Source organism: Oncorhynchus keta, chromosome 23 (assembly GCF_023373465.1).
Source record: "Oncorhynchus keta strain PuntledgeMale-10-30-2019 chromosome 23, Oket_V2, whole genome shotgun sequence".
NCBI lineage: Eukaryota > Metazoa > Chordata > Actinopteri > Salmoniformes > Salmonidae > Oncorhynchus > Oncorhynchus keta.
The window spans coordinates 33641204-33657528 of record NC_068443.1 but is presented as its reverse complement, the minus strand read 5'-3'; the positions used below and the strand labels follow the sequence as shown (position 1 = coordinate 33657528).

Sequence of the window (16325 nt, the reverse complement as noted above, 5' to 3'; positions counted from 1 at the left end):
ACAAATGGCCCTATGGTGGCCTCATGGGTGGAATATTATTTATATTTTGGACCCTGATTTAGCCGACTGCAGTAAAAATGCTCACCCTGAAGTGTTCTGGCTGCATGATGAACAAAGGCTAGAATTTCTTTTCAGAAAAGCTTTCGATATTGCTCAATTTACTTTTTTAAAGCCTGGGGGGAGAAGGATATGTGTATTGTTTTTGTATTCTAATGTGACAAGGTAAACGATAGCTGTACTTTGTTATGATTCGTTAAATGTCATTTTGTTTTTTGTATTTTGTGCACACAAAATAGCGTCTTATAAGCCCGTAAGGGCTATGCAGTGTATGACACAGAAATAAAATCAATCAAATATAGACCTAACCCTGTCCTCTCTCCCCCTCTGTCCCATCAGATGTGGACCTGTTGGTGTGTAAGCACCAGGGCCCGTCCTGCTGCACCCGCAAGATGGAGGAGAGCTACCAGGAGGCGGTGAGACGAGAGACCCTCCAGAATGTCCGCTCCTACAGCTTCGAGCTGAAGTACCTCATCTCCGGCCACGCCATTGCCTTCCAGGGTAAGGAGAGGGGGAAAAGTGGGATGGGATGGGAAGGCCTTTTAGGGATTGGAGTGATAGTGGGACAGGGGTTTTAACCAGTTTAGAGAGAGAGGATCTCTTTCCGTTTGTAAACCAATTTGGACAAAACGTCACCGCCCTGAACCACAAGAAAGGAAATGGAACAGAGAAAGCTACTTCATAGTACTTGGATGAGGCCTGTAAACTAATGTATTTGCTGACATACAGTTGAACTTGTCTGTATTTTCCACCAGCATAAACAGTTGAAAACCAAAGAGTTTTATTTGTTTTCATAGTTATTTGTAAATATATATATATATATATATATATTTGTTGAGGAATTCATTCAAATGTTTTTCTTCCAATCCTCTTGGGTCACTGTTGCTGGCTGCAGCTCTAGTTCCTGACTCTTGCTCTGGCTAGTTTTTGATTGGTCCAGACGGCACAGCTATCTTCTTTTCCCCTCAGTGGTTTTGGCAGTAGCTGGGTTGTGGAGAGGTAGACTAGGGAGGGTAGAGAGTGGAATGGGTGGTGGGTAGGTAATGTTGGCAGTTAGATGTATTGTGGAGAGGTAGACTAGGGAGGGTAGAGAGTGGAATGGGTGGTGGGTAGGTAATGTTGGCAGTTAGATGTATTGTGGAGAGGTAGACTAGGGAGGGTAGAGAGTGGAATGGGTGGTGGGTAGGTAATGTTGGCAGTTAGATGTATTGTGGAGAGGTAGACTAGGGAGGGTAGAGAGTGGAATGGGTGGTGGGTAGGTAATGTTGGCAGTTAGATGTATTGTGGAGAGGCAGTGGGAGCCTGGAGACTAGGGAGGGTATAGCAGAGGGTATAGCAGAGGGAGTTAATGGAGGATTCTGCTTTTTTCACGCAGAAAAGGAAAGATAAAATGCAGCAAAAAAATATTGCTGCGTTTTATAAACGCAGATCTAAGATACTTATTTTTGTTAATTCTGCTCGGCTTCAGTCATGGTTCACTCCAAATCATGAATGTAAAAGGACAAATTATGTGCTTCAGTTGCACTTCTCCACTTGGATTAAATATCTTTGCCCTTGTCATTGGATCACCAGAAAGCACTCTGACTGATCTGTGAAGGCTACTTTTCTCCGGTACTTTCCTCCTGTGTGGTTTTTCTTTGGTAGCAAGTTAAAATGCAAGATTAACTTCAAGAAAAACGTTAGGAAATGTAGCTGGCTACCCCTTTTTCTCCCCAATTTCGTGATATCCAATTGGTAGTTACAGTCTTGTCCCATCACTGTAACTCCCATACAGACTCGGGAGAGGCGAAGGATGAGAGCGTCCTCCAAAATGACCCTGCCAAGCAGCACCTTTTCTTGACGTACTGCTCACTTAACCCCGAAGCCAGCCACAACAACTGTGCCAGCCACGTACAACTAGCGTTTAGAGTCAGCTTGCAGGCATCTGGCATGCCACAAAGGAGTCAGAAGAGCGCGATGGGACAAGGCCATCCCGGCCGGCCAAACCCTCCCATAGCCTGGACGATGCTGGGCCAATTGTGCGCTGCCTAATGGGTCTCCCGGTCACGGCCGGCTGTGACAAAGCCTGGGATTAATCCCGGGTCTGTAGTGACGTCTCAAGCGCCTTAGACAACTCGAGAGGCCCTTAACATGAGAAATATGGCCATGCATCGTTTTTTGCCAAAAAATACCACCGTAAGCTAATTTACTTAGCTATGTGTGGCTGCTAGCCAAATAGCATTGCACTTCTGTTGTCATCTGATGAGAACTATTTTCCGGCAAATGTGTTGGTTGCACTAATGTATTTTGTGTTAAGTAAAACTATAGTATCACGCCCCTTATCATTCTCTTGAAGCAAAACACCATGTTTGAACTTCAATATGAAACGCAGGTAAAATGGTTTATAAGGCAGGTTTTTTTATGGTCTGCAGTTTGAAAATGCAGATTTCCGAAAGTTATGTGACCTCTGGTACCCTCTGACCCTCTGGGCCTCTGAGCCTCTGGGCTGCAGTAGTTTATGAGCGGAAGTCTGTCTACTGTGCCACTTTCTGCCTGCTTGGCTTTCTCTGAGGGCAGCAGTAGATGGATGGATGGTTGGCAAGTCTGCCTGAGGGGCTAGTTTGGCTGCCAGAGGGGCTTTTACTGGGCCAAGCTAGGCCAGCTCCGGTCCAGCCCCCCCAGCCTTGTCCTCTCCGATTGGGGTGACTGGTAATTGCAATGTCATTTGAAATTTCCTAAACGGACAGACTTTTCTCTGTAAACCTCCAGTGCTATCCCGCAAAGTCTACTGGCGAGCGGTTCTGAATGTTTTTGGTGCTGCAGGAATTTGTGTACCATGCAATTTGTTTTATAAGACAATGTACTGTGTGCATAGGCATTATGCTGGCCACTTTTGTTTTATAAGACAATGTACTGTGTGCATAGGCATTATGCTGGCCACTTTTGTTTTATAAGACAATGTACTGTGTGCATAGGCATTATGCTGGCCACTTTTGTTTTATAAGACAATGTACTGTGTGCATAGGCATTATGCTGGCCACTTTTGTTTTATAAGACAATGTACTGTGTGCATAGGCATTATGCTGGCCACTTTTGTTTTATAAGACAATGTACTGTGTGCATAGGCATTATGCTGGCCACTTTTGTTTTATAAGACAATGTACTGTGTGCATAGGCATTATGCTGGCCACTTTTGTTTTATAAGACAATGTACTGTGTGCATAGGCATTATGCTGGCCACTTTTGTTTTATATGATTGTTGTTCGGATACCAGTGGTTTGTTGGACTCCTTCATGGAAATATGTGTGCATGACATATGCAAGTACGTGAGAGTGGGGTCAAGTTGAGCCACAGGGTTAGTTGAGCCACCGCTTGTTTCGAGGAAACCATACACAAAATGTATCATGTGACCAAATGGAGTCTGATGGAAGAAATCACTTAGAAAAAGTGATTAGCAAGTTAGGTGCGAAAAACGGATTTTCACCAACTCAAATGAATGTATTGTTATAGGTTTCATGATCCTTGAATCTAAAACAAAGTATTACTTTGATACATAATTTAGGGTCTCTACAAGCTTCAATATGAGGTCCTCAACCTAGCATGAAAGGGCATCCTTGTAGCTGTGTGGGCTAATATAGTCAAAATGTTTGCCTTGGGGTAAGTTGAACCAATGGCATACTATGCAGAGTATTTTTGCAATGTGTCATGCATATGAACTCAAGATAGTCTAGTAAAACACGTAGGAGTCTAGCCACCCTTTAGGTTCTTGAAAGAGCAGCCAAGGAAGTGAGAGAAGGGAAGCAGCAGCAAGGGAGGAAAACACAGACTGAAGGACACTGAAGAGGTACATTGACAATAAAGACATGAACATGTACCTGTCAAAGAGGCTATGCCAGAGTAGCAGAGGACATGGAGTCTGAGCTTGATAAAGAGAGGCTATGACAGAGTAGCAGAGGACATGGAGTCTGAGCTTGATAAAGAGGGGCTATGACAAGAGTAGCAGAGGACATGGAGTCTGAGCTTGATAAAGAGAGGCTATGACAAGAGTAGCAGAGGACATGGAGTCTGAGCTTGATAAAGAGAGGCTATGACAGAGTAGCAGAGGACATGGAGTCTGAGCTTGATAAAGAGAGGCTATGACAGAGTAGCAGAGGACATGGAGTCTGAGCTTGATAAAGAGAGGCTATGACAAGAGTAGCAGAGGACATGGAGTCTGAGCTTGATAAAGAGAGGCTATGACAGAGTAGCAGAGGACATGGAGTCTGAGCTTGATAAAGAGAGGCTATGACAGAGTAGCGGAGGACATGGAGTCTGAGCTTGATAAAGAGAGGCTAGAGAGCAGTTTCATTGGCTTAGTAGCCTCAAATGCAGAGAACTTGCCTATGGGTTTAAGATATACAGTGAGATGAGCAAGTGAAGACATAAGAAAGGTCTCAGTACAATATTCTAGCGAGTGGATTCATTTGTCGAAAAACTTCCTGCTTAGCTCATGTCTGGAGCCTTCTGAAGCAAGGTCAGGTGCTCAACATGTCTCGACAGCAATAGATTTCATCAACTATGGAACAACAATAGAAGGCATGATGATGTTGGTGATGATGATGTCAGTTGCCTCGGTTCTAAGCTCAACTTGTCCCGTTGGCGTGCTGTGTGGAGATTTGGCGTGTGTTGCTGTGGAGAAAGTCACGTGGGGGAGCGACGTCTCGCGAGGTGTTTTAAATATCCCAGGAAGTCACTGCTATGACATGGTGATGGAGTGGAGACGTGCTTGCTATGGTGACATCGGTCCCTCTCTAATTGGTGTGTGCGTATGTGTGTGTGTGTGTTTGTGTGTTTCAGACTGATTTGAAGATACGTGCGTGTTGTGTATCTATGACCCTACTGTATCAGAATAATAGACGAGAACATGTTCACCCCCTCTCTCATCATCTCATCCAGTTTCAGATCTCGAAGGCGTCCTACCCCTGCACACACTCACACAAATACTCCCTCAGTGCCAGAGCCTCTCCCCAACCTGCTGCCTCAGTGCCAGAGCCTCTCCCCAGCCTGCTGCTTCAGCCTCAGCGGGGTATCCTGCTCTGCTGGAGTGTTTATTTGATCACCACACTCCTCCAGGCCTCCAGGGTGTGGCCTCTGTTTATGTTCCCTTGCTTCTGCTCACTCGCCAAACACTGAGGGAGATGGCTTTTGGATCTCTCTCTCTCTTTATCTCACACTTGCTCACTCAATCACTTTCTCTCTCTCTCTCTCTCTCTCTCTCTCTCTCTCTCTCTCTCTCTCTCTCTCTCTCTCTCTCTCTCTCTCTCTCTCTCTCTCTCTCTCTCTCTCTCTCTCTCTCTCTCTCTCTCTCTCTCTCTCTCTCTCTCTCTCTCTCTCTCTCTCTCGCACTTTTTCACTCTCTCTCGACTCATTGTTCATGTCACACTGTCTAATGATGGAGACTCAGCCAAAGATTTTGACGGGCCCACCCGTAGGCAGATGTGAGTGTGTGTTTTGTTTGGCGGTTGTGTGTTTTGTTAGTCCAAACAGCCTACTGTGTCATGTCATGTACAGGTGGGGACATGTCACGAGTGTGACCCCCGTAAAAACGAATGTCCCAATCCCGTTGACACAGAGCGGAATGAAACCGTTTCACATCTTTTTCTCCTGTTTGTGGCTAGTGAACAGAGCTCGCACTTCCTGGCCTCCTCCCTTTAGCTCTCTCTGCCAGGCCAGTCTGCCAGGCCAGTCTGAATGTTCTGGTCACATGAGGAGGACTGACCAGGCCAACGTAACCCCCTAGTGATGTTTTTTTTAACCCTGTAATAGAGCCGGGACTATAAACCGAAAATGATCGACGACCATTGCGATCAGTTATTGCCGGCATGTTGCTGATATCGTTTAATACAATACGTACCCTATACTAGAGAAATGTGACGTTTCACATGAATACGTCTGATATTATGTGTGATTGTTTAATGGGCAATTGTTGGCTACATACATCAAACTAGTTGTGGTAGTTTAAAGGATAATTGTGTGGTGCACATTAATGTATCGTTCTATTTATCGTTAATCACATCAGTTGAAGCAATTTATCGAAGTATGGATATTTTGTCTATATCACTATCAGCTCTACCCTGTGGACTTTCCCTCGTTTCTGGACACCACTGAGTTTATTCTCCCTTCTGACATCATCTGTCCTTTAACATCAGACAGACAGGTCACCTAACTCCCACAGAGACAGGTCACACTAACTAGGGGTCAGAGGTCAGGAGGCTAGGGGTCAGGTACTTACACACACACACACACACACACAGACAGGTCACACTCAGACCGGGGGTCAGGAGCGGTCAGGATCCGTACATAAATATGCTAATTGATAGTGAGTGTTGGGACTAGAGGGAATGGGGTTTAGCCCCAGTCTAGTCTAAGTCTGAGTCAGACAAGATTAGACCCAAAGGGGCTTTGGTAGACAAGAGGACCAGCCTGACCGTTAAAGTGCTCCAGCCAATCAGATCTGAACTAATCTCAAGCCTTTTATTGGCTGAGCTAGGCTGGAGCAGATGGACCAGACACTTATAGAACAGGCCTCTGTGAGAGCCTCTGTGAGATATCTGTGAGAGTGTGTGCTGGTTCCAGGAGGGTCAAGGAGTTTCAGCCACCATGTCAGACAGAGGGGGAAATCCACTCTGAGTCCATCAGTGATTACTGTCCAATCACCTCTTCTTACTCTGCTTGTTTACTTGTTTACCATTAACTCTGGTAGGTTTGGCTAGACTCTGCTGGACTGTGCTTCCAGGACTATACTACAGTGTGTGTGTGTGTGTGTGTGTGTGTGTGTGTGTGTGTGTGTGTGTGTGTGTGTGTGTGTGTGTGTGTGTGTGTGTGTGTGTGAATGTGTGTGTGTGTGTGTGTGTGTGTGTGAATGACTGTGTGTGTGTGAAGATTGAGTGTGAATGATCAGATTACCTTAACCCAGACCTTAACCTTATCCATGAGGTTGATGAAACATAGCTTACCCTATATCAGTGGCCAGGGGCATGGGGACTGGACACTCAGCTAAATGCCATAACTGCGTCCCAAATAGCACCCTATTCCTATATCGTGCACTACTTTTGACGAGAGCTCCATAGGCACTGGTCAAAAATAGTGCACTATATATGGAACAGGGTGCTATTTTGGATGCAGCCCATGTCAACGTATGAGTCCTGGAGTTGAAGACTTGTTGTTTACACACTCCGCCATCACCATGGATACATACTAACACACAGGTGAAGTTTATTGGTTGCAGGTTAGGAACAGTGGGTTAACTGCCTTGTTCAGGGGCAGAACGATTTTAACCTTGTCAGCTCATGGATTCGATCCTTCAGTTGCCAGTGCTCTAACCACTAGGCTACCAGATCCCAATTAGCGGTTGCCAAGGCAGCAACTACTCTTCCTGTGGTCCAAACGTTGTGCATTATTTACATTGCTCAATTATTACATTACAATATTACAATACTACATTACATGACTAAGAATAATGTGTGGGTGTGTGCAGATTGTGTGTTTTAGCGTGTGTGTTTGTTTGTTTTTTGTTATATTTGTGGGGACCAGAATTATGATTAGGGGTTTGGGATCAGCATTGAGGTAAGGGTTATGTTAAGGGTTAGTGTTAGGGTTTAGGGAAAATAGTATTTTAAATGGGAATCAATTGTTTGGTCCCCACTAGGATAGTCAAACAAACGTGTGTGTATGTGTGTGTGTGTGTGTCTCTTCACAGTAGGTGTTGTACCGTGAGGTGTTGTTTTATCTGGGGCGGTTCTTCAGTCTGATTTTCCAGCTTTCTTGAGTTACCTGAGGTGGAATAGTTGAATTTAGCCATGGCTCTATGTCGTAGTGCTTTTCCTAATAGTCTGTTCGAGACATGAGGACTGTGAAGAGACCCCTGGGGGCATGTCTTGTGGGGTATGTATCAGTGTCTGAGCTGTGTTTTAACGATTGAACGTGCTGTTCGGTACTATTAACACTTCAGTACCTCTCACAGAGGCCAGTAGCGAGGCAGTCAGTCTCTCCTCTACTTTGATCCAGGAGAGATTGATGTGCATGTTGTTGATGTTTGCGCCGGAAAATGTAGCCAAACTTTAACGAGACTTTTAATGACATAAATGACAGGCTGACACATGTCATGTCTGACAAATACAATGTAAGAGAGTCAACGTTAATGCCTAAAGACTTGATTCTGTCGACCACGTCGAGGCACGGTTCATTCGGATCAAATGGTCACAAGACCAGAGCGCGCCTGTTTAACAGGACAGTGCCTGTTTTGCACTGCACATTACCCACCTTGAATCTGCGCGGCCGCGCTCTGCATTTTGAAACTATTTAACCATAAACGTAATTATTTAAAACCTGGTTTTATGACATTTTATGAAGCTTGTCTTTGTTCCAAAGGAGCCAAAACACGACCTTAGAAATGTTCAGAGAAATATTTTATCAACACTTAATAGGACATTGAAACCAGTATTTTTTTTCTTCATGTTTTATTGCTTTTCAAATCAACGTTATTTTATTGTCCAGCAGCCAAAGGCATAATCCTAGTCATATTAGTAGGCCTAACCCAGGCTAGTTGATGCATGTTTATATCCCCTCTCTTTCTTCATTTCTAACTGCCTGTGTGTGCAGTGGCCTTTTTGAGAAATGTGTTTTCCCGCTATTTGCCTTTTGAAACATTTGCATGTAGCCTACAGCCATGTGCGCATTGTTGAGCTTATAATAGGAAGAAATACAATTTAATCAACATTTAAGTCAAATGGTCTGACCTTTTGCATCAGACTCATTGATTAAAAAAAAAACATTATTGGGCAGTGGTTGTATGAATTTGGAATCTGTCGTCCTAGAACTGTCCTAGAGTCTATTTGGAACTGTAGACATATGTTTGGTTGGCCCAGGGACGATGGGACGCCCTTCATTTCGGGCCCTGGAGGGAATTATTTTATAAAGACAAAAAGTATTTGGTTGTAGCCTAACTGTATTATTGCAATATTTTATAGGTGACCAAGAGTGGCCAACCGTCCTCCAGGAGAGCCTTAAAAGGGCAGTGTTGTATTTTGAGACAGGCTTGAATATGCATAGAAGCCAATTGGCAAAGGGTAGGCTCCATTCTTGTCTGATTCACTATGGTAAAAGACATCTGTTGTCTGTAGTGATGCCTATAGCTAGCTAGCTGTAGCTTATACTTTTAGTACTAGATTCATTCGCTGATCCTTTGATTGGGTAGACAACACGTCAGTTCATACTGCAAGAGCTCTGATAAGTTGGAGTACGTCCTCTTGAAGTTGTCATAATTACTGTGCAAGTCTATGGAAGGGGTGCGAACCAAGAGCTTTCTTGGTTTTGTATTGAAGTCAATGTACCCAGAGGAGGACGGAAGCTAGCTGTACTCCGGCTACACTATCCTACAGAGTGCTGTTGAGGCTACTGTAGACCTTGCAAAACAGTGTGTTTAAATAAATTATTTGGTGACGTGAATATATTTAGCATAGTTTTATCTAAAAAGTATAACTTTTCAAATGTTTACAATTTAATTTTTTGGAAATTCACTGAGGAGGATGGTCCTCCTCTTCCTCCTCTGAGGGGCATCCACTGATGGAAGTACAGTTGAAGTAATTACAGGAATCCTAGGAAGAATTCCCTATATTAGGTTAGTTAGGATCACCACTTTATTTTGAGAATGTGAAATGTCAGAATAATAGTAGAGAGAATGACTTATTTCAGCTTTTATTTCTTTCATCACATTCCCAGTGGGTCAGAAGTTTACATACACTCAATTAGTATTTGGTAGCATTGCCTTTAAGTTGTTTAACTTGGGTCATACATACCTTTAACTTCCTGACTGATGTCTTGAGATGTTGCTTCAATATATCCACATGATATTCACGCCTCATGATGCCATCTATTTTGTGAAGTGCACCAGTCCCCCCTGCAGCAAAGCCCTCACAACATGATGCTGCCACCCCCGTTCTTCACGGTTGGGATGGTGTTCTTTGGCTTGCAAGCATCCCCCTTTTTCCTCCAAACATAACGATGGCCATGATTGCCAAACAGTTCTATTTTTGTTTCATCAGACCGGAGGACATTTCTCCAAAAAGTACGATCTTTGTCCTCATGTGCAGCTGCAAACCATAGTCTGGCTTTTTTATTGCGGTTTTGGAGCAGTGGCTTCTTCCTTGCCGAGCGGCCTTTCAGGTTATGTTGATATAGGACTCGTTTTACTGTGGATATAGATACTTATGTACCTGCTTCCTCCAGCATCTTCACAAGGTCCTCTGCTGTTGTTCTGGGATTGATTTGCACTTTTCATACCACAGTACGTTCATCTCAGAACGTGTCTCCTTCCTGAGCGGTATGACGGCTGCGTGGTCCCATGGTGTTTATACTTGAATACTATTATTTGTACAGATGACCGTGGTACCTTCAGTCATTTGGAAATTGCGCCCAAGGATGAACCAGACTTGTGGAGGTCTCTCTTTTTCTGTGGTCTTGGCTGACTTCTTTTGATTTTCCCATGATGTCAAGCAAAGAGGCACTGAGTTTGAAGGTAGGCCTTGAAATACATCCACAGGTACACCTCCAATTGACTCAAATGATGCTAATTGGCCTATTAGAAGCTTCTAAAGCCATGACATAATTTTCCAAGCTGTTTAAAGGCACAGTAAACTTAGTGTATGTAAACTTCTGACCCACTGGAATTGTGATAAAGTGAATTATAAGTGAAATAGTCTGTCTGTAAACATTTGTTGGAAAAACAACTTGTGTCATGCACAAAGTAGATGTCCTAACCGACAAAACTATAGTTTGTTAACAAGAAATGTATGGAGTTGTTAAAAAACGAGTTTTAATGACTCCAACCTAAGTGTATGTAAACTTCCGACATCAACTGTATATATGAAGATCGTTTAGTGCCTAAAAAATTGATAAATACAAACAAAAATTAATTTTAAATGTTCCCTGATCTTTCTTATCTCTCAGAATAATTGTATGTTTTTACTATCGTGTGCCATGTAGTGGCCATTAGCATTAATGCCATATTCAATGTTTCATCCAATCATTTTTTTAATATAACGTTTAAAGGTTTGGGGTCATTTAGAAATGTTCTTGTTTTCCATATGTCCTTGTTTTCCACATTTCCATATGAGTTGCAAATGTGTTGCAAAATGAATAGGAAATATAGTCAAGACATTGACAAGGTTATGATTATAGATTTTTAATTGAAATAGTGATTGTGTCCTTCGCTTCGCTTACTTTGCTTTTGTCAAAGAATCCTCCATTTGCAGCAATTACGGCCTTGCAGACCTTTGGCATTCTAGTTGTCAATTTGTTGACGGAATCTCAAGAGATTTCACCGCCATGCCTCCTTAAGCACCTCCCACACTTTGGATTGGCTTTATGGGCACTTCTTACGTACCATACGGTCAAGCTGCTCCCCCAAAAGCTCAAAAGGGTTGCGATCTGGTGACTGTGCTGGCCACTCCATTATAGACAGAATAGCAGCTGACTGATTCATCCCTAAATAGTTCATGCATAGTTTGGAGCTGTGCTTTGGGAAATTGGCTCCAATTAAGCAGCGTCCTTAGGGTATGGCATTGTGTTGAAAAATGGAGTGATAGCCTACCTTCTTCAAGATCCCTTTTACCCTGTACAAATCTCCCACTTTACCACTACCAAAGCACTCCCAGACCATCACATTGTCTCCACCATGCTTGATAGATGGTGTCAATCACTCCTCCAGCAACTTTTCATTTTTTTCTGTATCTCACGAATGTTCTTCTTTGTGATCTGAACACCTCAAACTTAGATTAGTCTGTCCATAACACCTTTTTACAATCTTCCTCTGTCCAGTGTCTGTGTTCTTTTGCCCATCTTAATCTTTTATTTTTATTGGCCAGTCTGAGATATGGATTTTTGTTTGCAACTCTGCCTAGAAGGCTAGCATCCTGGAGTCGCCTCTTCACTGTTGACACTGAGACTGGTGTTATGCCGGTACTATTTAATGAAGCTGCCAGTTGGGGACTTGTGAGGTGTCTGTTTCTCAAACTAAACACTCTAATGTACTTGTCCTCTTGCTCAGTTGTGCACCGGGGCTTCCCACTCCTCTTTCTATTCTGGTTAGAGCCAGTTTGCACTGTTCTATGAAGGGAGTAGTACACCGTGTTGTACGAGATCGTCAGTTTCTTGGCAATTTCTTGCATGGAATAGCCTTAATTTCTCAGAACAAGAATAGACTGATGAGTTTCAGAAGAAAGTTATTTTTGAGCCTGTAATCAAACCCACAAATGCTGATGCTCCAGATACTCAACTAGTCTAAAGCAGGTCAGTTTTATTGCTTCTTTAATCAGGACAACAGTTTTCAGCTTTGCTAACGTAATTGCAAAAGGGTTTTCTAATGATCAATTAGCCATTTAAAATTATAAACTTGGATTAGCTGACATTGGAACACAGGCGTGATGGTTGCTGATAATGGGCCTCTGTACGCCTATGTAGATATTCCCTAAAAAATCTGCCGTTTCCAGCTACAATAGTCATTTACAACATTAACAACATCTACACTGTATTTCACACATTAGCAGTAGCACATAAAATTGTCAGAGACTCCAGTCACCCAAGTTATAGACTGTTTTCTCTGCTACCGCACGGCAAGCGGTACTGGAGTGCCAAGTCTAGGACCAAAAGGCTCCCCCACAGCTTCTACCCCCAAGCCATTAGACTGCTGAACAATTCATCAAATGGCCACTGGACAATTTACATTGACCCCTCCGTTGGCTACTGCTGCTACTTACTGTTTGTTTGTTATTACCTATGCATAGTCACTTCGCCCCCACTTACGTGTACAGATTACCTCAACTAGCCTGTACCCCTGCACACTGACACGGTGCCGGTGCCCCCTGTATATACTCATTATTGTTATTCTTATTGTGTTACTTTTTATTATTACTTTTTATTTCAGCCTACTTGGTAAATATTTTCTTCTTCTTGAACTGCACTGTTGGTTTTAATTTTTAAATCTTTTTTATTTCACCTTTATTTAACCAGGTAGACCAGTTGAGAACAAGTTCTCATTTACAACTGCGACCTGGCCAAGATAAAGCAAAGCAGTGCAACACAAACAACACAGAGATACACATTGGATAAACAAATGTACAGTTAATAACACAATAGAAAAATGTATATACAGTGTGTGCAAACATAGTAAGATTAGGGAGGTAAGGCAATAAATAGGCCATAGGGGCAAAATAATTACAATTGAGCAATTAAACACTGGAGTGATAGATGTGCAGAAGATGAATGTGCAAGTAGAGATACTGGGGTGAAAAATAGGGGGATGAGGTAGTTGGGTGGGCTATTTACAGATGGGCTGTGTACAGGTGCAATGATATGTAAGCTGCTCTGACAGCTGATGCTTAAAGTTAGTGAGGGAGATATGACTCCAGCTTTATTGAATTCTTCAATTCGTTCCAGTCATTGGCAGCAGAGAACTGGAAGGAAAGGCGGCCAAAGGAGGAGTTGGCTTTGGGGATGACCAGTGAAATATACCTGCTGGAGCGCGTGCTACGGGTGTGTGCTGCTATGGTGACCAGTGAGCTGAGATAAGGCAGGGCTTTACCTAGAAAAGACTTATAGATTACCTGGAGCCAGTAAGTTTGGCGACGAATATGAAGCGAGCGCCAGCCAACGGGGGCATACAAGTCACAGCGGTGGGTAGTATATGGGGCTTTGGTGACAAAACGGATGGCACTGTGATAGACTACATCCAATTTGCCAAGTAGAGTGTCGGAGGCTATTTTGTAAATGACATCGCCGAAATCAAGGATTGGTAGGATAGTCAGTTTTACGAGGGTATGCTTGGCAGCATGAGTGAAGGATACCTTTTTGCGAAATAGGAAGCCGATTATAGATTTAATTTTGGATTGGAGATGCTTAATGTGAGTCTGGAAGGAGAGTTTACAGTCTAACCAGACACCTAGGTATTTGTAGTTGTCCACATATTGTAAGTCAGAACCGTCCAGAGTAGTGATGCTAGACAGGCGGGCAGCGATCGGTTGCATTTAGTTGTACTTGCATTTAAAATCAGTTGGAGGTCACAGAAAGAGTGTTGTACGGCGTTGAAGCTCGTCTGGAGGTTTGTCCAAAGAAGGGCCAGAAGTTTAAGGGCTTGTAAGTAAGAATTTCACTTTAAAGTCTCCACTTGTTGTATTTGGCGCATGTGGCAAGTAAAGTTTAATTTGATTTAGACTGTGTTTGGACTAGAGGGTTAGTAGAGGGGAATCCCAGCCTTCCAACGGTGCAGATTTGTTTAGGCTCTACAGTGCCGGTGGAAAGGCGACAATGAAATGAATGCTTAGTTGGCTATATTTAACTAGCGAGATAACGGCTACAAGTTATGTTTTGAATCGGTGGTCTAACTAGTCTGTCTGACATGATTGTATATCTGCTGCTGAAATGTACCGCTCTCTCTCCTCGGGCAACGGCCCACTCGCACTGGTACACACACGCAGCACCACAGACCGGCACCGAAGGATCAGTCCGATAATGGCTGTTATTTAGTTTCGTATTTTAAAGTGTGCTTTCATCAATGACATTAACGGCAATTATGAAACTCATTTCCATGACTTTTCATGACCTTCCAAACCCTAATTTGACAACTTAGAACAGCTCATCATGCCATTCAGGCATGCACATTTTCAATCTGTGCAATCTCGTACATTCTACTGTCACCCACCGATTCACAGATGAACGTGAACAAAGCAGAATTGGAAAATGAATGCCCCCTCTCCATTGCTATTCTATTAAGCATTCTGCTTTCATCAACCTTTTTTTTGCCTCTGTGTGTGAATCTGGGCCAGCGATAGCTTACTTTATTTTTATAGAGGAGCTGGTACGCAATTTCCCAAAAATGTGAAGTGCCAGTACGGCATTCCAGACAGCTCCGGCCCAAGTCGAGCACGGTCTATCGCACCGTCCCTCAGGAATAGGCCTTAGGTAAGGCAGGTGAACCTGTAGCCATATTACTTCGACAGCGTTTGACATGAGATCCTCTCTAAGCTTTACAGGAATACCACCCTGAATATATATAACAACACCACCCCCGTTGCCCTTCCTGTCTCTTCTACCGTTGTGTCATCAAATGAATTATCTAAGTGAGTTTCAGAGATAACCAGTATATGAATGTTTTCGGGTGTTAGCAAGTTAGCGATTTGATGAACCCTCTTTCTCAGGCTACATATGTTAATGAGGGCTAGTTTTAGCCCTTTTCTGGGTTGCTGGTTAATTTTGAGTGCTTTCCAGGGATGCTTATCAGAGGTAGACATGTCAGTGAGATTTACATTTGAGCTAATAGTACAAGGAGAGCTGCCCACTGTGGGCTTCCTGCTAGGGCAAACAGACTCAGTGCTAACAGTGTTATTCCGGTTTATAGGTACAAGGTTACTGATAACAACAATGCTTTAAAATCAAAACTCTGCGTGTTTAAGTGCAACAGCCCAAGCCCCTTAACAGATTTGAAAGAGAAGTCATGTGAAGGTGAGACTCTTGTTAAGGTCGGCTAATGAGCTGATCTTCGTCTGTGTATGATGGGTTTGGGAACTCTCGTGTTTGTGTGTCTCCTGAGATCATGTGAGACACAGATAAACCTATCTAGTCCTTTCCCCTGTGAATGTCTTTCTTTCTGGGCTCCCACACAGGGGGTTCAGTGTTCAGTTCAACTCCAGTGTCTTGTGTGTCATTCTCTCAGGAAGTTTCTGTCAGTGTGTCTGTCTGTCTCTGTTTCGCTCTCTGTCTCTTTCTGAGGAGCCTGTGTGTCTGTATCCTCAACAGAGGTTGTAACTCTGTTGTGGCTCTCTCTTCCTCTCTCTTCTTCTCCCATCGTCTTTCCTCGGCTCCAATCTGCGGAGATGGAGACAGGCAGACAGGCAGAGACTAAATCTCTCCCCATCCAAAGCTCTCCCCAGTCTCTGTTTACACACCTTTCTCCATCCACTATTAAGCCCCGGGGAAATTCCATTAGTATTATTGTGTGTGTGTGTTTTTGTATGTGTGTGTGTGCGCAAGTGTGTGTGTGTTTCTGTATCTCCCGCTGGGCCAATTATGATCTGCCCGGGTGGCATAGGAACAAACACATATTTTATGAGTTGGAGATGATAACAAATGATAATACAATTATGGTGTGTGTGTGTGTGTGTGTGTGTGTGTATATATATATATATATATATGAGGTTGTGAATCATCATAGGCTCTGTGTTTTGTCTTGTCTGCTGTTTTGTATTTCTGAGCTTTTA

General features: G+C 43.3%; 1 protein-coding gene across 2 annotated transcripts in view; it reads left to right on the top strand.

The window, feature by feature from the left end:
• Positions 1-16325, top strand: part of LOC118402555 (glypican-5-like) — a 210978-nt gene that overhangs the window by 29812 nt on the left and 164841 nt on the right. For both annotated transcript variants that reach the window (XM_052477055.1, XM_052477054.1), the window contains exon 2: positions 397-558. In XM_052477055.1, coding sequence (XP_052333015.1) covers positions 397-558 — 162 coding nt within the window. The remainder of the gene's footprint in view (positions 1-396; positions 559-16325) is intronic.